General features: G+C 36.7%; 1 protein-coding gene across 2 annotated transcripts in view; it reads left to right on the forward strand.

Moving 5' to 3' along the window:
- Positions 1-1,526: 1,526 nt before the first annotated feature.
- The window catches only part of LOC112052849 (A disintegrin and metalloproteinase with thrombospondin motifs 3), a 72,243-nt gene continuing 46,968 nt past the window's right edge, over positions 1,527-26,801 (forward strand). For both annotated transcript variants that reach the window (XM_052884776.1, XM_024092078.2), the window contains exons 1-5: positions 1,527-2,193; positions 2,269-2,375; positions 3,145-3,313; positions 9,253-9,418; positions 26,585-26,725. In XM_052884776.1, coding sequence (XP_052740736.1) covers positions 1,542-2,193; positions 2,269-2,375; positions 3,145-3,313; positions 9,253-9,418; positions 26,585-26,725 — 1,235 coding nt within the window. In that variant the 5' untranslated portion in view covers positions 1,527-1,541. The remainder of the gene's footprint in view (positions 2,194-2,268; positions 2,376-3,144; positions 3,314-9,252; positions 9,419-26,584; positions 26,726-26,801) is intronic.

Consider the following 26,801-nt stretch of genomic DNA (forward strand, 5'->3'; position numbering starts at 1 on the left):
AGAGTAAAAGGTACGATTGAAATAAGCATTTGGTATTCAGTTTAAAACGACAAATTAGAATTTATCTACATTAACTTTAACAAAATAATACAAGAATTAAAGTTTTTAAGAGAAATTCATGATGTATACAAAATATTGAATACTTATAATCAACTTTATGCGTCTTCTGAATTAAAATATACGATTGAAATAAGCATTTGGTATTCAGTTTAAAAGGAATAAAGTAGAACCTACCTACATTAACTATAACAAAATAATACAAGAAGTAAAGTTTTTATGAGAAATTCACAAATACAAAATATTTAATACTCCTTTATGCTACAATAAAGTAGTCACAGCTATTGAGCTCAGCATCTAGTCTATAAATAGATGAAAATATTGTCTGGTATTTGAACCCAACATTATGCAATCACCAAGACCGTACCCAAGCGAGTACATAAAACATCTAATTACGCATGGGCATGGGCATGCCGCGAATAAGGCAATCGTCGCCCTTTGTTTACTAGTGAGTTAGTGACGCATGGCGCTCAATGCAATCTATAAAGCGCGGAGTCGTTTACCTTCCGTCGCGACGTCGTGTGTAGACTAAGAGCCAGTGACAGCCAGACATTAGGTCATTTTATAAAAGCTGAAATTGTGGCAGCTCGTATTCCTACCATAGGTAAGTGTGGTAGCCAAATAAGGAGTTAAGACCAAATGTATTTTTTTTACTGAAACTTTTTAACCCATTTAGATCTGACCTACTATTTTGTACAATAAGCGTTTTTGTTTAATCTAATTTGACATTATAGAGTGTCATAGAGCATAAAAAGTTATAATAGGAGCCCCAGAAAGGACCGTATCGTATGTGATACGGTAGGCCTAAGTGTATGCATAAAATCCATAATTTTAGTAATATGCCTTTATTCATAGTACATGGAAAATAATTAGTTCTTCCATCTTACAGGACGCAATCAATGACAAAATCTAGATCTGGTGTTTTATTTTGCAGTTGTTTTAGGACATAGTCTCATCAAACCTGGCAACCATAGTTTGTGATGATTCTTGGACCTGGTTTACTTCTCAATGGACTTCAATCTTAGTGCAACTGCAGCGCCTTGTGGGCACTTTTTGGTAGCGGGAAATCTTATGGGTTCGCGTTACCGACATGCTCGTTGACTGGCGCAAGCGAAGCGTGCTGTGCGCCTTAGGCACTTTTTCGATGGGTGATTTCTCGTGCATTCGCGTCAACGACATGCTTATAGCACATGGTTTTCACTTGTATCAGCATCCGAATGGGAATATCATAAGAGTTATATTCCCATTCGCTAGACACTTGGCTTCATAAACCCTTCGCTAGAGACCCTTAAAATGTTCATCTTAATACAGTGTGTTTCGAAAGGTTCCCGCAAAGCTGACTGTCGATTGGGGATGTAATTTCTGAGATTATGCCGAGGAAAATATAGCAAATACACTTTATAATTAGACAGTTCCTAGATCCTTGAAACCTGCTACCTTCCAAAGTGTTAGTCCAAATTCTATAGTTGCCTAGCATTTATAAAATGACGAATGTGTGGCAGTCGCCGGCTCTCCATCTATTGCGTAGATGCGTGAGCGCATGGCTTGCGAGTTGCGCCGGCGACCGGCAGAGAGGCGGTGCCCGCGGCGGCGCGCGGACGATGGCGCGCTGGCTGTGGGCGACTTCGCTCTTCGCAGCTCTCGCGGTCGACGCTTGGCGGCCTCCCTCGCAGCCCGTCCTCGTGCCGATCGTACGCTCGCGAGTCCCTCGACACACTCGCGGTCTACGCCACCTCCACATCCTCGGCTGGCATCTCGAGCTGCAAGAGAACCGTGCGATACGATCCCCCTACTACAACGAGTGTCAATTCTACAAAGGACGTGTGCTTTATGAAGAACAGTCAACTGTGACGGTGACGGAGTGCGAAGGACAGCTGTATGGGTTACTCCAAGTGGATGGAGAGGATTTCGTTTTACAACCGACTAAGCCGGAGGGCCATGTGCTGAGGCGTCGCGACGTGCTGTCTGAGCAGCCGGTGGCCTACAACCTCACTGGAGATATGGTCTCCGATTTCGACATTGACTTCGACGAAGATGAGGTGATGCCAGCGATGCACGTGCGTCCTCGCTTTAGCGGCAAATCAGACGTCGATTACGTTAGAAATGGTTTCCGGACTTACACAAGACCAGTTTCAGGTGTGTGTGAAGTGATCAAATTTAGGAAAAGTCAAACAGTTATTATAGTGTTAGTATTTGTGTTTATTGTTGCAGGCGCGAAAGGATTATGGCTCGAATTAGCAATAGTTGCAGATCATACGATGCTGAAGTTTCACGGTCGGGAGCGAGTCAAACACTACATCTTAGCTATAATGAACATCGTAAGTACCTACCTACTAGTACGAGATCCGGCATAACAAATATATTCCCTCATCTGTTATTTATTAGTGACAAGCAGACGCCAAGCGAGTGAAACTCACTCGCGTGCTTCCTTTTTCCATAGGAATACGGGGATGAAATATAGTGATATAGTCTCGGGGATAGTGTAGCTTCCACAAACAATGAAAGAATTATTCGAATCGGTTCAGTAGTTTCAGAGCCTCTTCTTCTCTCCTTAATTGTAGCACAGATAAGAAATAAATGATAGATTGAAACATTCCTAATTGGTGGCCTATTTAAATTGGGCTCGGATAATATTAAATGATTAATTTTTAAATTTTATTTATATAATCTACTTCCCTCATTGGATATTTGAAATCATAGTTCATGGTTTCCTAGATTTTGTATGTAAAATTAACCGGGCGCAATATATCTAGACAACTATTTGCTATTTGCAAATATATCTAGAAAACTATTTTGTCATTGTGAATATCATCATTAACACAGATATTCTGTTCACTTTTGAGCAAAAGTCTAATGCGGACTGGCAGACTTCACACACTTAAGAAAATTATTAGAAAGTGTTATTTATTTCTATCATTTATTTTTTATCACCATAAACAACTGATGAGGGTTTAAACTTCTTATGCCGGATCTTAGACTATACCTGGACGGCAAAATACATATTATATTATAGGTACTTATCGTAATTTGTATGCATTTCATTACAAGTGTGTTCGTAATTCAGACCATTTATGTAATACTTTAAAGGTCAGTGCCATCTTCAACGACCACTCTCTGGACTCGAACATGACGCTCGTTATCAACAAACTGTTTATGTACGAAGAGAAAGATCCTGTTATAAAGTACGGGAATGTAAAGAAATCGTTAGAGGCAGTGAACAAATGGAATTATCGACACCTCATGAAATTACCAACAGGTACAATTATATAGACATTTTTATATTATAAAACCTGTGATTGCCATATTATTGCCTGTAGCTATGTGGCATGTTGATACTCTTTCTACAAACGCTAACGCTTCGAAAAGTAAAAAATGTACGAGAATGAATGTATGACATTCACTATCGACAGGCAACGTGATAAATTTGTCGATCGAATGTGTAATTTTGTTTGTTTTCGATGCGTTAACGTTTGTAGATAGAGAATCGAATTGTCACATGGCTTCAAGTTCTGACCACCACGGTCCAAACTCCATAGTTGCCTACCGTACGTATCTATGAAATAAGCATAACCCATGCATATTTTATAGATACCTAAGCAATTTTTTTTAGATATGTAGATAAGCAAATAATTTAAAATAGTTTTAATAAAATAAGGAATGTCTGGCTATCAGAGGTTCAATATACTTTTTTTAATGGAATAATTGAAAGACTATGAAAGTAATTATTTGTAATGCCTTAAATTTAATTTCAACTAACAGTGCTGCGCGAATTCCGTCTGGTTCCTGTGGGAATATCGAAATAAAAATATCTGTATATGTGCTATTTCCGTATACAATCTATCTCTATGCCAATTTTCGACAAAGACGTACCGCCAAGCGATTTAGCGTTCCGGTACGATGCCGTGTAGAAACCGAAAGGGGTGTGGATTTTCATCCTTCTCCTTACAAGTTAGCCCGCTTCCATCTAAGACTACATCATCACTTACCATCAGGTGAGATTGTAGTCAAGGGCTAACTTGTAAACAATAAAAAAAAAAAAATTCATTAAGATCCAGCCGTTCTAGTGTTACAGTACTTAGTCTTTAACTAACCGAAACGCTAATCCAGGGTCTGTAACCATGTGGCACATAGATTTTTCTGTTACGCTTGCAAAATTAAAAAAAAGTATGGGAATGACATTTCCTATTGACAGGTCACGTGATTGAGTTATCGTTCGGATCTGTCATTGCCATACATTTTTTAGTTTTCGAAGCGTTAACGTTTGTAGAAAGAATCGATGTGTCACTTGGCTTGGTAGTAAAAGTTACTATACTAATAGCATTAACAACTGAGTCTTAGGGCCATAAATCATTTCTCTATATCTATCTCGCTTGCACTTATGGGTCTTATGGAGCCGTCTAGTGAAGGGTGTAACAATGAAAGACATATTATCGATAAGTAAAGTTTATTATCGTATCTTGTTCACAAAATTAAAAAAATTAACAATATTTGATTTAATATAATACATATTTCATATTATATAATTATTAACTAAATAAAATTAATCTTCATCTGAGTCTTCATCATCAGAATCTTCGTCTTCTGCCAAATTTATTATATATTAGTATCCATAGTGCGCAACGAGTAACACATGAATGTATTTATTTAATTGCAGTAAACACATTTATAGCAAAAAAAATACGCAATGCAATTACATTAGAAACCGACCAATCAGAATCGTCCAAATCATTATTGACTCATCATTAGCACGTGCGCAGGTAGCCGTTTATCGATAATTAGGGTGCGCAGGTAGGCGCGCTGCACATTCCTATCTTTTTTGACTTTTATGACCGGACGACTCAGATGATAATGCGCATACTATAAGAACAATATTCCTTGTCAAAAGATTCAATCCCGCGACAGTTCTTCCAGTCCTTTACCAAAACCTCTGAGTTATTGAGGTCATTTGTGATGTTTTCGCTCTTCTCAGAAGCATCGTATATCACGTAGTCATGAACACATATTGACGGTTCCGCGAAACAATCAATCACTCGAAGCATCAATTAATTGTTTATCTGATATTCGTTGATGCTTTTAATACGTTATTTTTATTGATAAAAATATATATCTGTCCTTAACGTAGTCGTAAAATACTGTACAGGATGATTCAATTATTTCAATGAGTCCTCATTCGCACGAGAGTTAAAAAAGCGATATGTTAAAACCCAGCGTGAGCGCATGGTCTATTTTCAACGCTCACAATTGAAAATGCAACACTACTCGATAAAAGCGTCGTGTTTTAAAAATGCTGTAGTGTTTTTTTTTAAGTATATTTGCTATTTCTTTTTTATAATAATATGACCAATATTCCCATTCCCCTCCAACTAGTCGGGAAAGACTGTGCTAGAAGTGGGTACGACAATAGTCTAACGGGGCGGGGATCGAACCACCACCCCTCAGTGATGAGTCCGACCGCTCTTACCGTTGAGCTATTGAGGCTTTAATTAAGTGTGAACATATACTTCGGATTGCATTAGTTGTATTTGAACGCTTTTTTAACGTCCGTTAAAAAACTCTCGTGCGAATGAGGCATAAAGGTGATTGATTGATTAACAAAAAGATTGCAGAGCTTTTACGACGTACCTTCCATTCAAATAATTATATTGTACGAGTATTTTCGATAACGGTTGTTACTCGTTCGAGATAATATAAGGATATTAAAGCAATACGTTTTACTGTGACATATATTTTCATTATCCATTAAATCAGTTGAGGATTAATCGGTTTTGATACTTTCATTGATTTACTATCATTGCCGTGGTTAATTTTGGTGGTGTAGTTTGTAGTATTAGTATGGTTCAATTTAAGGCTTACAATGGCTGGCGATTACCATGCCAGCCAGCCTTCAATAAATTAGTAAATCATTACTGAAAACGCTTGTTGTATTTATTTTTAGAACACAAAGTACAAATGTAATTTAATCAAGGGAAAAACCTTTGACACCTATAGGAAAAACAATCAATATTTGCAAGGAAGACTACCCGTCAAATTATCTATAATTCTTCTTTGTCGCTGCGCTCTTGACAGAGCGGTCGTGGTCTTTAGGACGTGTTGGAGGCAGATGTAATACGCCTCACGAGCATTCGCCACTTCTCCCTTTGTGTAGTGAGTCGCGTACATTCATGCAAGGGACCGCCTACAGCAGATTTAATCTGGTCGGTCCATCGCATGGGTGACCTTCCGCGTGGCCTAGTTATCTATAATACTTCTACTTATATAAACCAATTTTTATGACATTTCTTGTGCATATGCACAAGAAATGTCATAAAAATTGAGAATCGGGAGGTCTGAGAATCGGCCAACATGTATTTTTCCTACCCTGGAGTGATAAGGACCATCACAAACTTTTACATGGCATAACAACGTTTGCTGCGTCAGCTAGTGATATCATAAAACCAATAACCCCATAAAGTTTTTGCAAAAGTCGGTTCAGTATTTTATAATCAAAATAATTGAAATAAGTAAGTCATGTTTGGGATTCACAGTTCACAGGAATTCATTTACGAATTTGCGTCATAACGAAATTGCGTCTATCCTGTGAACTCTTATGATCCCATAATATCCCCTTGCGGTTTCAACATCAACTTCTTATAATAATGTATGTTAAACTTCTTAGCAGTAAAGTTATTCTGAAAAACAGAAAATAACATTTTACATCTATGCACTTGCAATGTTATTTTTCGCTTTTTAGTGTAGGTCAAAGTTTTATTTTTTGAAGTAATGAATTCTTTTTTATTTGAAGTAGTTTATAAAATAAAGAATAGACATAGCGAGAGTAAGGTACGTCACCTTACTCTCCTAATATATTATAATATATGATAAAGATTCCTTTCAAATGAAATTGTTAAGTCAATATATTTTAATAAAAGCAGTCCTTCAAGTATCTGCAGACAAAAGTTTATTAATAATTCTGTTTTAAACACAGTTTCAGAGTGCTTTATATTAATTGTTTCATGAAATGTTAATTATCGGAACGGGTTGGATATTTTAGCCTTAAATATCTTCTGAGGTTAAATATTTTGAAGATTAGTTATTGTATTATCACAATAATACAAGTTCATATTTAAGTTTGGTGTTATTTTTGCTAGGAGAGCATGTATTAAGCTTGATATAAAAAACAATTATTATTTCTTATCGCGATCTTAGCAGATGTATATAATTACAGCCTCTGCTACTTGTAACCCTCGCCTACTGCTCGGGCTATGAATAACGACTCGGGTGTAATTTTCAACTTACCGCACTTAAATAATAATGGATTATTATGCTATTGTAGGGTTTTAGAAAGTTTTATTCTATATATCGTCTCCGTAGAGCGAAAAGTCCATTACTCGAAAATCAAGATATGAGATAAGAGCGTTTAACGTTGTTGAAAATTTAAGGGGTAGGATAGGGTAAGGTAGGGATAGGGTAGGGGTAGGGTAGGGGGTAGGGTAGGGTTGGGGTAGAGTAAGGATAGGGCAGAAGTGCACATAAGTCAAAGCGAAGCTTGACCGAGTCCGCTAGTTTGAAATATAAATCAGCATTGCAATACACATAACAAGATGATTTATAATAATGATTATGATAAAGTGGACGAACTCCATAAGGTGTATGAGTTCACTAAACTCTAAACTCATCGCTTAGATACTCTCATGTATGATTATGACTCATTTCTTAGAAAAAACTATACAAGTAGGTACTTCATGCTTTTCGTCATGACCTTATTTAACGTAAAGGTTTCTTCTTAAATTTAGGGCCTAGATTAGACTGCAAATAAACTTTTATCTAAAGGTAACCTTAATATCTTATCTTGCTCTAAGGAAGTCGGTGATTACATATGTAAATCTGTTGATTAGGATGACACGTTGCTCTAGCTTGGACAAAATTTACCTATTTATTTCGATGAAACTCGTATTATTAGTTTTTATGTACTTTTAAAAGTGAAAATTTACTATACGGAGTTCCTGGGTTCGATACCCGGCTGGGCCGATTGAGTTTTTCTTAATTGGTTCAGGTCTGGCTTGTGGGAGCTTCGGTTGTGTTACCACCCTACCGACAAAGGCGTACCGTCAAGCGATTTATGATGTCGTGTAGTTCCGGTATGATGTCGTGTAGAAACCGAAAGGGGTGGGGATTTTCATCCTCCTCCTAATAAGTTAGCCCGCTTCCATCTGAGACTGCTTCATCACTTACCATCAGATTGTAATCAAGGGCTAACTTGTAAATAATAAAAAAAAAGATCAAACTATTGTTAATCCAAGTTACGAAATGAATGCATTCTTTTAGTATATTGTAGAGTATATAATTAAATATACTCTACAATATACTAAAAGTAGTTCTTTGTGTATTGTGTATTGTCTTTGTGTATTGTGTATGTGTGGCATAAAAAACAACAACAACTTTCAGTTTATTAAAAGATGAAGTTACGTTTTGTAAGTACTTTCATAATATTGCAGATAGTTATTCATAAACTGCTTTGGCCCAGTGAGGCTATGTAGGGTTCAAGTCAAAGTCGTCCTATGAAATATTAAAATTTTCTTTCTAACAAGACATTTTCTTTACAAATCCTCAGCCTCGGAGAGTATTGTTCCTAACGACATTAATAATACCATTGATCATTCCCGATTATTAATTATGATAGTAATCGTTTCAAAACTACTCTTAACATTATTATGCCAATGGAGCAGCATGGCGGATATAAACTCCACTCCCTCTGCTATAAGAGAGTACACCCAAACCCAACCTGGTTTGGGTGTACTATTCTATAACAAGATCCCCAAGGTGATGCACCTGCAATGTATAGCTTTAAGCAATGTGTCAAAAAACATTTACTTAGTCGAGGTTACTACACCATTGATGAGTTCCTGAATGATAAAGATGCTTAGAAGCCATTGGATCAGCTTCCACCTTCAGAAAGTAAAACTTTAAGAAATTGTATTGTTGTCATCAATTGTAAATTGTAATATTGTATGATTTTTTTAAAAGAGCAACTGTTGACTTTCTTGCCGGTTTCTTCTCAGCAGAACCTGCCTTTCGAACCGGTGGTAGAATCTTTACAAATAGTCAACTGACGTATCAAAAGTGCTTGTAAACTGATACTACTTGAAATAAATGAATTTTGAATTTTTGCCCCTGTAGGCCATTAGCGGATCTTAATGTCTCATAATTACCCTACAGACAGCACCGGGTGGGATGCAACAGTGTGGCTGACGCGCGCTCCTCTTGGGGGTCCCTCAGGGTTCGCCCCAGTCGGAGGGGTCTGCACTCGCACCCGATCCGCCGCCATAGACAGAGACGAAGGCCTCACCAGCGCGTTTGTCATCGCGCACGAGTTGGCACATCTGTAAGTACACAACCAGATACTTTTAGCCTATGGAACCAGAGCCTATTTAGATAGATATACCTCAGTTTTAAAGCTGCGAACAGCTGTGATATGACCTCTGCTTCCGATTTCGGTGCGGGGCATGCACCTCCAACTTTTCAGTTGTATGCATTTTACGAAACGTTAAATATCACGTGTCTCAAACGGTGAAGGAAAACATCGTGATGAAACCTGCATACCAGAAAATTTTCTTAATTCTTAGTGTGTGTGTGAAGTCTGCCAATCCGCATTGGGCCAGCGTGGTGGACTAACCACTCTCATTCTGAGAGGAGACTCGAGCACAGCAGTGAGCCGAATATGGGTTGATTCGCATGGATTAAACGACATCCTCTTGACTCCGGAGTCAGCATGGCACCGCGACGCCTCAATAGCTCAACGGTAAGAGCGGTTGGACTCATCACCGAGGGGTGGTAGTTCGATCCTCACCCCGTTGGTCTATTGTCGTACCCACTCCTAGCACAGTCTTTTCCGACTAGTTGGAGGGGAATGGGAATATTGGTCATATTATAAAAAAATATGGCAAATATTCTTTTAAAAAAAAAAAAAAAAATCTATATTACTGAGGGCCTAGTGGCAGTTTGATACTACGAACATCACGTTAACGTTAACGCGATAGTAACAGTATGAAAACATTGAAAACTCCTACTAGACACAATGCTCGTTCCTTGTGAGAGTACCCTCAAACTCAACCTGAGGCTACTCGCACCATACGTCACTATAATATTAGAACGTTTTTCATGTCGGATGTACTTAACAGTGAATGAGATGAACGTCATTATTATACTCGCCTGTACTCTATATTTACTCACTGAATCCGTAATACCTACTTAATGTTATAAATACAATGCTCCAATAATATTGCTCTCATTTGTAAAGGCCAATACCTAAATGAACGTGCATGCATTATGCATTTCGTAAACGGTACAAAAGACGTACATTTATCTTCCGATTAATCCAAACTGGGGAATTATTTTATTAGTATAGATACGAAACATTCTTATTAATGAACTAGCAGACGCCCCGCGGTTTCACCCGCGTATCTCCCGTTTCCGAGGGACACAAACAAATAACGATATTGATGAAAGAATTATCAAAATCGGTTCAGTACATCCAGAGATAATGACTTACGGATCTGAGACCAGGTCGCCTTTATAAAAACTGGTGCTCCTATAAAAAGACTCAAAGTCGCTCAACGGGTGATAGAGCGAGCTATGCTTGGAGTTTCTCTGCGTGATCGAATCAGAAATGAGGAGATCTGCAGAAGAACCAAAGTTACTTCAAGTTCAGCAAGTCGCGAAGCTGAAGTGGGTAGGCCACAAAGTTCGAAGAGCCGATGGACTTGGGGTCCCAAGGTGCTGGAATGGCAACCCCGCACCGAAAAGCGAAGGTCGACCGCCCACTAGGTGGACCGAGGATATCAAGCGGGTAGCAGGGAGCCGCTGGATGCTGGCGGCTCGAGATCTCGAGAGTTTTGTTTGGGAGTCCATGAAAGAGGCCTTTGTCCAGCAGTGGACGTCCATCAGCTGTTAACGATGATGATGATGATGATGATGATGATGACATCCAGAGATTACTCCCTACAATCTCACAAACTTTACCTCTTTATGGTATACTAGCTGACGCCGCGCGGTTTCACCCGCGTGGTTTATCGTTCCCGTAGGAGTAAGGAGATAATATATAGCGTAGAGCCTTCCTTGATAAATGGGCTATCTAACATTTAAAGAATTTTTCAAATCGGGCCAGTAGTTCCTGAGCGCGTTCAATCAAACAAACAAACTCTTCAGCTTTATATATTAGTATAGAAGTATAGATTAGTATAAGTCTGTGATTTCAAAACAATTTTCGCCTGCCTGTTTCTCCGGGCTATTTTCTGGATTGGCTGAACCGATTTAAATCGGACTTCCACTCGAGTTAGAGGTGGTTATTGAGTATTTAATATAAGTTATTTTTATCCCGCCGTCGTTCCGTAAACTGTAGCTATAAGCTTTATTTTTTCGACAGAACATGTGCAACTAATTGCAAGTAGATAAAAGGGGAAACATAATAAACCATTTGTATTGAGACATCCTTATCCCTATAGACTTAAGGTCTAAAATAATTGAAAGCCAGCTTGTCAGCACATCGCTAGACGCTTTAATCAGTTTAACATGTAGACCGCCACCTACAAAGTTCCCTTTGCGTGTGCGACGATTGATAATCACCGGTTTCGTAAACGAACTGACTTTGTTTACAGGAAAACCAATTAGTAGACTTTCGATAAATTTTTAGGCAATTTATTTCCGTTCCGTTCTATTTGAGGAAGTTTTGAAACTTTATACTCGTCAGCAATTATATTTGGTACTCATAATTTAGCTAAATATTGCCATGGAATATTTATTGAGACGAATATCTTAGCATTTCATGGATTCAACGTGCAGGTGCCGGGTCCATCGCGTGGTAGAGAGAAAAACACCAAGCAAAGTCCAGGACTTGTGACTACTGGATGTAGGGTTAGGGATTCCTTGACGATCGATCAACACTCCCCTGTTGTTCTCCCTACCTAAAGTAAAGTAAGATCCTACTAGAGCAGCTTTGGATACTTGTTCTAATATAGAACTAGCTGCACTTCTAGAGAGGCCAAGGTCTTTAAGCAAATTATAGAGAGATGTTGCTGGTAATCCTCTTGCACCTACTTCTACGGCGTACAGACTAACTACATAGCCATTTTTAGTTAGTTCATATATATTCACTTTTAAACTGTGGTCCTTCGGATTGTTAGTCTCTCACGGCACAGTAAGCTCTACAAGTACGTTTTGTTTGTTTAGACAAAAGATAAACATAAAAATGAAAAAATATAATAATGTAAAGAATAAAAATAAAAAAAAACTTTTGATAAATTGGTAAGTCCTTAATGACCTAAAATATCAAAATCTTAATTCCTCTTGACACCTGTAGCTCGTAAGTAGTTATTTTTAAAAGTTGTTAACAATTATTGGTTTAAAAATATTAGCGGGTAAGTAAAAAGCATATATTATATATACTTGCGCAGGCTTTAACAGAAATTTTAACAGAGAATTTTTCTGTTACATTTATCAAGTAAATCAGAAATGTATCAACACGGAAGACACCCGGTTGTTTTAAAACAGTTGTTGAACAACAACACTTCAAAAGTTCAAAAAAGCACTCGTAACTTGTTGTAAAGTTATTAAGTATTTCTAACGCCAGACAGTCGTAAAGTATTCCGGTCTAAAAGCACTTAGTTCGACATCGGATGCCTTTAATCAGACCTCAAGTGCTCTCAAATGTTTTTCTCTATTTAACTACGTTCACAGCAAATTGCATACCATGAATGTTCTTTTCAATGTTCGATTACCGGTATTAAAAATAATTGTGCTTGGAAGTCCATGCAAGAGGCCTATGTTAGCAGTGGACGTCCATCGGCTGATAATGATGATGATGATTGATGATCGATGATGATGATCGATGATCGATGATAGATGATCGATGATGGATTATCGATGATGGATGATGGATAATGGATGATGGATGATAGACTTTCCATACAAAATTACATCCCCTATTTCACTTCCCTTTGTTTTATTTCCGCAACATAAAGTCATTTTGTATATCTCTGATTAATATATCGTGAGATTTTCTTAAATGGGTATCTATACTAATATTATAAAGCTGAAGAGTTTGTTTGTTTCTCAGGAACTACTCCGATTTAAAAAATCTTTCAGTGTTAGATAGCTCATTTATCGAGAAAAGTTTTAGACTATATATTATCCCCGTATTCCTAAGGGAACGAGAACCACGCGTGTGAACCGCGCGGCGTCAGCTATACTACAGCCTTTCTTGATGAATACTGTTTACCAGCAAACAAAATAAAAATGAGGGTATTAATCACTAGTTATTTCACACCTAATATTAATTAAAATTAACTTTTTCTTATAATAATGAAAATAAAGATTAATAGGCTTAGAACAAATAGATATAGTTCATATATTTTACATAACATTTTGTAAACCAACCATACATTATATAAAGTATGAGATGACAGGCGTTTTCTACCTTCATTTCTAATTTCTTTGTTGGTAAACAGTACTCATCAAGAAAGGCTACAGTAGAGTTTTAAAATATTGCAAAACATTGACATCGTTTTTAGACTCTGACCCCCTATAAAACGTTAATCGAAATCCGAGTCCGGTATCCTTGGCCCGCCAGTCCCTTGTTTGCTGAAAATAGCCACCGAGTGATTCATTTGCTATAGAAATATCCACTCACATAATTCGATTTTATCCCCATAATATCGATAATTATACAACACGGCTTTTGGACTAGGTTCGTTCGTTATCAACACATATCCAGCTCACTCCCGAACTCGACTCTTCTCTCAGAATAAGAGGGGTTAGGCCAATAGTCCACCACGCTGGCCCAATGCGGATTGGCAGACTTCACGCAGAGAATTAAGAATATTCTCTGGTATGCATTTTTCCTCACGATCCTTTCCTTCACCGTTTGAGACATGTGATATTTAATTTCTTAAATCCACACAACTGAAAAGTTGGAGGTGCATGCCCCGGACAAGCCTTTGGAATCGGAGGCTGAGGTCATATTCGCTGGGCTATTACGTATATGTACTAGGACAAAATTGTCTATTGATTATTATAAAATTTGTACCTATAATTGCTTGCAGCAATAAAGCTGTGTGTTTACAATAACTTTACACTTTTCTTTACTTATATTTACGATACGATGCTTTTTTATCCTGTGTGCAATTGAGCGTCTCGTCTCCAGAAAGAAGTGTTCATAAAAATATATTAAAAAGAGGTAAAGTTTGTGGTGTTGGGTCTCTGGATCTACTGAACCGATTTTGAAAATTCTTTTACCACTAAAAAGCCACGTTATTTGAAAGTGTCATAGGGTATATTTTGTTTCCGCACTCTCACGGGAACGGGAACTATGCGGGTAAAACCGCGAAACGTCGCCAAGTTCTTCATAAAATGAGTTATGTCGTTTATGATTGTATACCTGATTGCAGCAATAAAGCCGCATTTTTAGAAATACAATTCTATCCTTCTTTTCTTTATAATAAATTATATCGTGTGTGCAATTAGTGTTTCTTTTCTAGAAAGAAGTGTTCATAAATCTATACTAATATTAGAAAGCTAAAGAGTTTGTTAGTTTGGTTTAACGCGCTAATCTCAGGAACTACTGATCCGATTTGAAAAATTCTTTCAGTGTTAGATAGCCCATTTATCGAGGAAGGTTATAGGCTATATATTATCTTAGTATTCCTACGGGAACGGGAACTAATCGAGTGAAACCGCGCGGCGTTAGCTAGTAAGGTAATAAGCGGCTACTCTCATGTAACCGTTACACTGCTCGCCTGTCACAAGGTAGGCACTAGGCAGCCTGTGATCACAGCAATATGAGCAACAAAGGCGCCTTTGTCAGGCATTAATTAGTATTCAAGCTCTATTAGAACTCAATTCTCCTGTGATACGACACTGGAGAACCATTGCATAAAGCTGAATGTCCAAGTAGTCCGTGAACATGTAACTAACCTACATTTTTTTTTATACAAAGACTCTCCTAGTCAAGTTCACAAGAGCAGGTACCATACCTACCTACCAATACCTAACCTATAAAAATTTTCAAAACAGGTAAAATAGAATCAGTCATCTTCGAACCTACATCCTCCGGAATCGGAGGCAGAGGTCATATCCACTAGGCTATCACGGCTCTTTAAAATTTCAAATTTTAAAATAGAACATAAAACAAATTAAATTATAATTGAAGATTTAAATTTTAAAGTGTGTATCTCGGGACGCTCGACAGAAGTGATAACATAAACCAGCAGCGGTATGCGTGAGAGAAAGGGAAGACAGACGTAGTGGCGCTGTAACGCGTTACGTGACGAAGCGATTTAGCCTCGCATTAGAAGATATCACTTTAAAAATCAAATAAAAATAACAAACATTAAAAAAAATTTTAGAACAGTCAGTAGAGTAGACTGCCTCTCTGGTATGCGTGGTGGATTTACAAGACAAAGGTCCTAGGCTCGATTCCCGGCTGGGGCGTTTGAGGTTTTCTTAATTTGTCCAGGTCTGGTGAGAGGCTTCGGCCGTGGCTAGTTACCCTACCGGCAAATGATTTAGCGTTCCGGTATGATGTCGCGTAGAAAACAAAAGGGGTGTGGATTTTCATCCTCCTCTTAACAAGTTAGCCCGCTTCCATCTTAGATTGCATCATTACTTACCATCAGGTGAGATTGCAGTCAAGAGCTAACTTGTAAAGAATAAAAAATAAGAGTAGTAAGAGTGAACACGAACAAATAGCATTTTGAGAAGTTACAATATTCGTGTACATGTAGCACAATGGACAACCAACTTAATACATTCATTATTCTGTTATAGGTAGGTTTCTCGTGAACCAACACAATTACTTTTAATATGATTACGTTTCTGATAAATTGTTAAGTAGCATTGTAATGTTGTAAAAGGATATGCCTTTGAGAAAATCTTCAGGATCAACAATGTTTCACGTTTTTTTTCATAGATAATCCTAATTCCTACTTTATCGTAGAGACGAAAAATGAACGAGTAAACATTACGTAACGAATCCGCCAAATTGGAAGAAGGAATCCTTTTCATTTCACGGATTAGCTTAAAGACTAGCGCCATGGAGCGGAAAAATTCTATCAACGTTCACGGACAGAAAATGTTTCCTTATTTTTTTTCACAACAATGAGGATGGAGGGTAATGTATTTATTGTATGACGTGGAACGAAAACAAAAGAAAATAGTTTAGTTCGAAACATGTGAGGGGGTAATTTACTACCCCCTCACATGTAACTCTCTAACTAATTAAAAAGCAATCATCGTTTTGGCTTCTTAAACGAAAGCGAAAAATTAAAGCTTAGTTTTTAACTAATAACTTTAAACTATTTTATTTCGTTTTCTTTTAAGTGTGGAAGGGATTAGGAAGAGATTTGTCTATAATTTTAATTTGTCTATAAAAGCAACCAGAGCGCCATTACATAATTAAGTTAATAATAATAATAATAATAAGTTGTCCAGTCATCGTTTTGTTTTCTTAGTGAATTTCAGTTTTTTATTGTAGCGAGATGAATGAATGATGAAGATGTATGTACCTTCCTCTCATGCTGTTAGATTCCTCGCAATGGTGAAAAATCTATTAATATTCTTTTAGTATTGGTACGACAAAGGCGTATCGCCAAACGACTTAGCGTTCCGGTACTATGACGTGTAGAAACCGAAAGGGTTGTGGATTTCATCCTACTACTAACAAGTTAGCCCGCTTCTGTCTTAGATTGCAACATCACTTACCATTAGGTGAGATTGTAGTCTAAGAACAAAATTCAAAAAATCTAAATTAATTTAATTCAAGCAGTTTACAAGCACTTTTGACATGACAGTTGACTATTTGTAAAGATTCTACCACTGGTTCGGAAGAAGAAACCGGCAAGAAACAAACTGAACAGTTGCTCTTTTAAAAAAAAGTATACAATACCTATTATAATTTACAACTGAACAGAAAAGAAGGTTTCATGTTGGCAAACATTTTATTCACTACTGCAATAATATCCAGTTATTGCAGTACTAGTAAAATGTTTATTATAGTCAACGTTGTAAAAGGTGGGTGAAATTTTTCGAATTGACAGGAACAAAATTCATGCAAATTGACTTGTCTGGCCTATACCAAAATAAGTTTAGATTAGGTATGTACCGTGACCCAGTTACCGTGTAGATTCAGAGCGTATCTATTTCGATTCAATTGATTGAGCTTGTTACAAATATATCCGCGAATGTTACATCGGCAGTATCCGATTTGCTATTTACAGTCAGTTTATTTTTATGATTTGTTTTTGATTACTTCGTACGTCGGTTCTGTAGTGAGGAAACTGAACAAGATTTATTCATAAACTAGCTGACATCGCGCGGTTTCACCCGCGTGGTTCTCGTTCCCGTAGGAACACAGGGATAATATATAGCCTATAGCCTTCCTCCATAAATGGGCTATCTAACACTGTAAGAACTTTTCAAATCGGACCAGTAGTTCCAGAGATTTGCGGGTTCAATCAAATAAACAAACAAACAAACTCTTCAGCTTTATTATATTAGTATAGATATCCTATCTGGCTCGTAATTTCACACCACCTACATCTCCTCTGAAAAGGCTGGACCGATTTTTATGTAATTTTTTGTTCATATTGGGTAGGAAACCCATCATTCATACGAGAAATGGTAAGGGTTACCCACCCCGATTGTTCTGGGTCAGCTATTAGTTATAGTTAGCGACATACCTATAAAAGAGTAAAGAAAAACAGTGGACAAGGAAACTCTTATCCCGGAGATTTCTGCCAGTGGAGGTCTCTTTGTTTTTTGTTTGTGAATGTAACATTTCAAATGCCCCTTAATGAAAAAAAGCTTGCAGTGAGTTATTAAAAAAATAGTCTGATCATGATTATGATATATATATGATGGTAGGCGCAGTAAATTTACAAGACGAAGGTCCTGGGTTTGATCCCCGGCTTAATTAGTCCAGGTCTGGCTGGCTACCGACGTGCCGCCAAGCGATTTAGCGTTCCGGTACGATGTCGTGTAGAAACTGAAAGGAGTATGGATTATCATCCAACTCCTAATAAGTTAGCCTGCTTCCATTTTAGATTGCATCATCACTTACCACCAGGTGAAATTGTATTCAAGGGCTAAATTGTACTTGAAGAATAAAAAAAATAATTAAAAATACTCATCTATACTTCTATACTAATATTATAAAGTTGAAGAGTTTGTTTGTTTGTTTGTTTGTTTGAACGCGCTAACCTCAGGAACTACTGGTTCGAATTCTTTCAGTGTTAGATAGCCCATTATCGAGGAAGGCTATATATTATCACCATATTCCTACGGGAATACGCGCGGCGTCAGCTAGTTTGTTATAAACTGTTAAAATTAAAAACCTTGTATAAAGATCAAAATACAAGTGTAGTTATAAGATAACAAAGCGTTAAATGAGGCGAAATTACAAAATTACCTGCCCCGCCAACTGTAACAGTGCTAATATATTTTTAAGGAATGAGATCCTCGTTATTTTCACGAGCCCCATCGCGGGGAATTTTTAATTGCCCGTTAAATTCCTATTTTGGCAATAAAAAGTGCGAGTTAAATGGCTCCCTAAAAGTGTAAAACGGTTTTCCGTGTTTCAGTGACGCGCGTCAAAGTTTTCCTTTGAATTTTCAAACGGACTTTAGTGAAATTGGAAATTAATTCGTCTGTAACGATTTTGGATTTCAAATTAATAACTTCAATAGCTTGTTTAAGCACTACTTTAACTTTAAAGAAATAGATAGCTTTAAAAATAAACTAAAACATAGCTGCTTATCCTATGTACCTATATGTAGGTGCATACCTAGAATATATATATATATATATAGACACTTTATATAGATATATTTTTTGTTTCATGAGATAAGTTTTGTGTTGTATATAAGGATAAATATTTGTTTTTCTATAAAAGTGTTTTTAATTTCATACGTCATAAACTATAGGTGAAGTAGATTAATATAAACAAGGCCATTTTTATACAATTGCAAAGAATATTTAAGAAATGTATATAATTTAGCTTGTAACCTGTTGTGGTAGACGATCAATTTTGTAGTATGTACCTACGTAATTAACAAAAGCAGATCCTAAAGTTATAAAGTAAATAAAAAAAAGAATACATAAGTATCATGAATAGTAGGTATGTTTTTCTTTCCTAAAATACCCAATGTGAAACGTTTTATGATATTTTGCTTTCCCGAAAATGAGCTTTTTTCATCTGCGGTAACCACATAACAAAAACATTGTGTGCGGACCATTAAGAAAGCTCCATAAGCGTACGAAGATTCCTAAGTGAATACCTATACTTCTTAGGGTTTATTGAACTTTGAAAGCGTCTGCAAAATTACTTCAAAGTTCACTTGAGCTTGTCTTTGTAGATAATATTGATACAGTGATAGACAACACCTCATCTAAAAACTAGTTGACGCTGCGCGGTTTCACACGTGTGGTTCCAGTTCCCGTAGAATTACGGAGATAATAAATAGCCTATAGCCTTCCTCGATAAATGGACTATCTAACACTGAAAGAATTTTTCAAATTGGACCAGTAGTTCCAGATTAGCGCGTTCAAACAAACAAACTCTTTAGCATTATAATATTAGTACAGATGAGTAGGACCACTGGAATTAGTTTTTTGGAGTTTACTCCTTTAGAATCGATTCTTCATATAGGTATAGCCCCCGGTATAAAAAAATATGGACTGTAAAATTGGATGAACGAATGACAGCGTTACATTTTTTTTTGTGCGCAACCTATTCTGCGGACCTTTTACCGTGCGCTGCACCTCGGTTGCGCACCTTTCACTTTTCAGGCGTAGGTATTGAGAAATACATAGTGTATGCTGCGGGGAAACATACACCTATTTAGGCTGTCGATATGAAAGAGTAAATTCATTCGTGCGTCGGAGCTGACACACACTTTTTTTATTTTAAGAAGGCGATTTTACTGTACCTTATCATGAACTTTTCTAAAATAGTATTTATATAAAAATTAAATATTATATGATGACATTGATTGTATTGTTACTCTAGACACTACCAGGCAATGTATGGCAAACTCAAATAAAAAATTGGAAAAACAAAATCATGGTGAAGGGAAGAAGAAAAAAGAAGAAGAAATACTTTATTGCACACAAAAATACAATTATAAATTGAAACATTAAAAACATAAATTAAACTTAGCGTGCAAAGGCGGCCTTATTACTATAAGTAATCTCTACCAGGCAACCCCTGAGGAGAGAACTTGCGAAGAAAGAGTGGGAAGGTGCAATACATTATATGTAATTATATATATAAATAATTAAATAAATATATAATTATAATATATACGTAAATATAATATTAAAATTTACATATGTATTACATAATATATTACAACTATACTATACAAAATATATACTACATTAAGGGAATTTCATTAGGCTTGTTAGAATTCTCTAGCAACACTATACCTACCTTATATTGTGTCATAGGTGTGTAATTTGGTGTCATGCATCCATTTCAGTGAATGTGCGAACTAAAAAGGTCAACCTAGAAACTATCTTCCTTATTTGGAACTATTACATATGTTAGTGCGTTGATATAAGTTACCAATGTACTATAATCATAGGTTATGATGAAATAACTTTATGGCATATTATTTACTAGCGGACGCCCGCGACTTCGTCCGCGTGGAATTCAGTTTATCACATTCCCGCGGGAACCATGCATTTTTCTGGGATGAAAAGTAGCCTATGTTTTAATCCAGAGTAAAATCTATTTCCATTCCAAATTTCAAATAGCTTTAGTAGCCGCAGCGTAAAGGAGAAATAAACATACACACACAAACTTTCGCCTTTTTAATATTAGATTGACTAGCCCAAAGCTTAATTAAGTTTCTCCAAGCTTTATTTCATCTCCTCGACGTAGAAAAAGGGATGAAATCACACATGTTTTAGGGTTATTATTTACGAGTACATGTACATGGGATGTTATAAGTTTTTAACCTATCTGTCTGTGGGTGTATCTAAAGATATCAAAAAAAAAAAATTCTATATTGTTAAATTAAAATTTAGTTCTTGTTTTTCCCTACTCAAAAGCAAAAACAGAAAGTATTGAAAACAAAACAAAAACATCATATTAGTTGTCTGTCTGTCAATCTGTCCAACTGTACCTACAAGTATGTCTGTACCTCAAAACCCATTCACTCAATAAATCCATTCAGTTTGACGATAGCCTAATATTATTTATTTATTGCGTTAAAATCAAACCCTAATTTGACGGCCACCGTGGCGCAGTGGATTTACAAAACGGAGGTCCTGGGTTCGATCCCCGGCTGGGCCGATTGAGATTTTCTCAATTGGTCCAGGTCTGGCTGGTGGGAGGCTTCGGCCGTGGCTAGTTACCAGTCTATCGGCAAAGACGTACCGCCAAGAGATTTAGCGTTCCGGTACGATGTTGTGTAGAAACCGAAAGACATTTACATTTAAATCCTCCACCTTGCAATTTAGTCCGCTACCATCTTGGACATCATCATCACTTACCACCAGGTGAGATTGTGGTCAATGGCTAACTTGTAAAGAATAAAATAAAAAAGCAAACAAACAAACATGCATATTACCTGATGTTTAGTAATTATCATATGAATTTTTAATACCCGAAGCATTAGTAATGCATTGCAAGCCTTAAAGGGCTACGTCATATTATTAGGTCTAATTCCGTAAATGACATAAATAAATAAACATGTAAAACCATGTGCGTGCCTAGTTTTTAAAACAAGACTACAATCTTGGGCTAAGTAAGAATAGGCCTTGTGACTTACGACGCATATGCGATTAAAAAAATGCATGCTCATGGCTATACTGTAAGCTGAATATGCTAAGTAATACCAACTTAATTCTTTGTTGTGCGATAGAAATTACGAACGATTCCCTCCTATATTTAGATAGATAGATAGATTGATAGATAGATTTACTAGAGTATAGCTAACATAATTTTAATCAGTAGCGACGTTCAAGATTATATTGGAGACAGACCATTTTTCATTCATTGCTGGGCCCAGATTTGCCCAGTGTCATTTCATCATCATCACCATATTCGGCTCACTGCTGAGTCTCCTCTCAGAATGAGAGGGGTTAGGCCAATAGTCCACCACACTGGCCCAATGCGGATTAGCAGACTTCAAACACGTAGAGAATTAATAAAATTCTCAGGTATGCAGGTTTCCTCACGATGTTTTTCCTTCACCGTTTGAGACACGTGATATTTAATTTTTTAAAATGCACATAACTGAAAAGTTGAAGGTGCATGCCGGACCGAATTCGAACCTACGCCCTCTGGAATCGAAGGCAGGGGTCATATCCACTGGGCTCTCACGACTCTCTGGTTTGTTTCTTCTGGTTTAATTTCAGATTAATTTGCGGGATAACTTACATTCCAAAAGAATGAAGAAAATTGTAGTAAAAATTAAGCTTTATTATCTAAAAACATCAAACAATTATTTTAAATGATTTCTACAGTATTTATCATTTGTTTCTATGGATTAAATAAGTTCTTATGTAATTTTATACGAGTACCTATTCAACCTTTATCTGCGAAAGGGTCTTTATCTCTATATTAGCTCTAAGTTGATTTTTGTACTAAGGGTCACTTAAGTAGGCCCCGCGAACAAAGAGCCCATAAAAACAATCAATCGGCGCGACCGGATCCCCAGAAGCAATATCTTGTTCAAACGGAAAATATCTAGAAGGGTCGAGGATTACGTGGAAATTTTACCTCACGTAGAAAAAATCCGGGCAAACGCAAATCGGATTCGCCTAGAGAGTTCCGTACAAATTTGTAGGTGGGTTATCTACTTGATTACATAAATAATTAGCGGACGCCGCGACTTCGTCCGCCCTTAGACCTCTTAAGTCCAAATTTTACAGTAGTATCGCTACTGTAAGATTTGGACTATAGTAAAAATGGAGTAACTTCTCCCGTTTACCCATCATTTCCCTTGACTGCTCTGCTCCTATTGGTCGTAGCATGAGAATTGAAAATTATACTATAACCTGCTAAGGAGTATGAAAAATAATTGTACCAAGTTTCGTTAAAATCCGTTGAGTAGTTTTTGTTTGTATAACGAACATACAGACAGACAGACAAAAAATTTACAGATTGCATTTTCGGCATCAGTATCGATCACTAATCACACGCTGATAGTTATTTTGAAAATATATTTCATGTACAGAGTTGACCTGTCTACAGATTTATTATAAGCATATAATATCCTATAAGCCCTCATTCGCACGAGAGTTATTTTAACGGACGTTAAAAAAGCGTTCAAATATAGTATAAAGTAAAATAAAGGTCCAACGCCCGAAATTAAAAATGCAATATTGCTCGAAAAAAAGCGTCGTGTTATGAAAACGCTGCCGCGTGAACATATACTAGGGAATGCATTTAAACGCTTTTTTGACGTCCGTTAAAAAAGCTCTCGTGCGAATGAGGCGGGTTCCATTTTTTTGCTATTTAGGTACGGAACTCTAAAAATATATATTTTATTACGTGACGCCTTCCCTAGATCGTGAGTAGGACTGAAGAATGACAATTAAAGGTCCATCTATCTGTATAAGCCCCCGGCGTTATTATCTCCTTTATAATAAGCACGAGTTTCGCTTACTGAGGCGGTCTTTTTGATGATGGTTTTTATCAATTCGGAGCAGGCACTTTCAGGCGGTAATTGCCATGTGAGTAGGTTTACCAGGTCGTTGGTGTTTTCCGGAAAGTCCCCATTTTATTTTGTGTCGGGAAAGGTACTACGACCATTCCCATTTCTTCAATGTGTTCAGTTAGGCTATTCTGTAACGATATTTTTATAACTCGCAAGTGCGAGTTTCTCTGTTTGACACGATACTATAGAGGTATCTCTGTTTGACACGATACTATAGAATGAGAAAGATAGCGTTGCATTCGAAACTCGCACTTGCGAGTTATACAAAACATCGTTAGTGAATAGCCGTGCTGGTATGAGTGGTAAGGTTTTTATATTTTTACGCTTTACGAGTATAATATTTATTTTATTGTTGTTTTATTTGATTCTATAGACCAATTACCGAATTTCGCTAACGGTTTTTATTAAACATGTTAGGATTTAAGAACTTGAGCGTGTTCCGTAGGTAAGCATATATTATTTATTACTAGCGAACGCCCGCGACTTCGTCTGCGTGGAATTTAGATTTTCACAAACCCCTCGGGAACCATAGGTTTTACCGGGGTGAAAAGTAGCCCATGTGTTAGTACAGTGGAAATACTATTTCTATTTTAAATTTCAGCCAAATCGGTTCAGTAGCCGCAGCGTAAAAGAGGAACAAACATACTTACACACTTTCATATTTACACACTTACACACAAACTTTTGCCTTTATAATATTAGTGTGATATTAGTAGGATGTGATTATTTAATGCATGAGTACCTCTATCGTAATAAAATATGTTATTATGGTTACCCTACATTCGCATACAATCATCCCACTTCACTTCAATAAAATCGTTGTGCGTGTTTTTCATTGAATCATCGCCATAATTATTTGATTCATTATTAATGCCACATTAAGGTGCTGCCATACTGAGCTTGTGACTATTATGTTGTGTTAAATAATTAATGATAGATAACGTATCATTTATTTCATTCTGATGGTAAATGGAAAACCATAGCCTGAGGTGTGAGGTGATAACCTAAGCCTCGTGTACCCTATAACAGGGTATTTGATTCCTTTATTAATTTTATTAAAAACAATATTAATTTCGAATAGTAGCTACATGGAAAAAGAACCAAAATATAGCGATATTAATTAATAAACCTTAAATACATAATTATAAAATATTTAAAAATTCATGACACCATTTTTCTTGAATAATATTGAAAATTACTGATGTGCTGATGTCGTTTTTGAGTTTGTTTTTGAAATGGCTGCGTCACTGCCGTGTTCCGTGCGTTCTATCTGCCTATTATTTTTTAATCTGTGTCTATAATATGAAATATGTGTAACACATCATCAGCACCGCTGGTTTACACATAGGTAATCGTTGTGAGCTTTAGCAAACACGATAATTTAGTTTATTATGAAAATATCTACAATGTGAACGCACTATAAATAATATTCATTATTTTTCTTTTGCTGCATGCATAATATATTACAGTTTTCATTTCATTTTATTATGTAGATATTAAAAGCATCTCGGCACGACAGTGTCACAGCCAAGTTCGAAAAAAACAAGGCATGACGAACGCACCGTCATAGGTTACGCGATCGCGAAAAAATAAATAATTCCAAGCTAATATCAAAAACCTCGTATGAAAAACAATTATTAAATTAAACCAATTTCTTCTCCTCTAATAATAATGATTCAAGAAAGTCCGTTTGATCAGTTTTTATGATAACTTTCATCTGTAATTTTCATCACTGATTAACTTATAGTCTTAAAATCCTAAATATTTCTAGGGTTTATGAAAATCGTAAATTTACTAAGAGAAAAATCTTAAAGTAATTAACTAATATATTTCAACTAATTAATTATAATAGATGTCTTCGGTTTTCTATTTAAATAAATTAATTGATAAATGTTTAAAGGAACTGCAATGATACTCGATAAAACTCTTTTTCTTCAGCGATGTATGCCGATTATTCCATGCGTACGTCCTTTGATACAAACTTTGCCTGCTTTTTACATTTATCTTTCTGTATGGATATGTTCTCATAAAATGAATATTACACGAACAATATAAGCTTATCAATGTAAAACTTATTTAATATTTATGGCACGTACGTAGATACCTCGAATTTGAATTGCTAATAATTCTGTCTCTTTTGTGGATTCGCATATTGGAAACCAACATTTTATTCCTTTTATCAAAATTTAAAATCGATACTGTTGCTTCTGTAAGATTGTTTATTTCTTAGGACATACCTACTCTAAGGCTGTAAAGGTCTCTCGGCGCTGTATACGATCCGGAAGCAATTCAAATTTAGAAAGTTTGATGATGATGCAGTGGACGTCCATCGCCTGATATGATGATGATAATGATGATGATGTTGATGATGATGATGATAATGATGATGATGTTGTTGATGATAATGATGATGATGATGATGATGACGATGACGATGACGATGACGATGACGATGACGATGACGATGACGATGACGATGACGATGACGATGACGATGACGATGACGATGACAATGATGATGATCAAAAAAGAACATTACAGGTATGAGACCCTAAGAGAAGCTTACACCTGTAGAATATCCTTAATTCCTCCTTTTTTTTGCTGTGGCCTGCAGACGGGTGACATATTGAAATAAACCATTTTCGACCTCCACATATCACACGATCTTCACATCGCCCGTCAGCAAGGGCCAACCAACCTAGGTCAACTCTCGACCTTAAGTAATTAGTTCATTGCCTATCTGAGCCCCGACTTTGATCAGCTGATGGGCTTGGCCAAACATAATTTCTGGTATTTTATTCTAATACTATGAACTTTGTATCGTGTTCTAGGTTAGGTCTCACTCACGATGGTGAAGGGCAATGCGAAGCGGAGGGTCTTAGGGGGTCAGTGATGGCACCCACTGTTCTGGCAACACTTCACAACTACGCGTGGTCTTCGTGCTCCAAGCAACAGTTTCATGAGAAGTCCAAGTTAGTATAACATATTATGGACAGCTTACGTTTATGTAAAGTATTTTTCATGAAAGAAGTCACCCCGACGTGGCGC

This window comes from Bicyclus anynana, chromosome 12 (assembly GCF_947172395.1).
Source record: "Bicyclus anynana chromosome 12, ilBicAnyn1.1, whole genome shotgun sequence".
Taxonomy (NCBI): domain Eukaryota; kingdom Metazoa; phylum Arthropoda; class Insecta; order Lepidoptera; family Nymphalidae; genus Bicyclus; species Bicyclus anynana.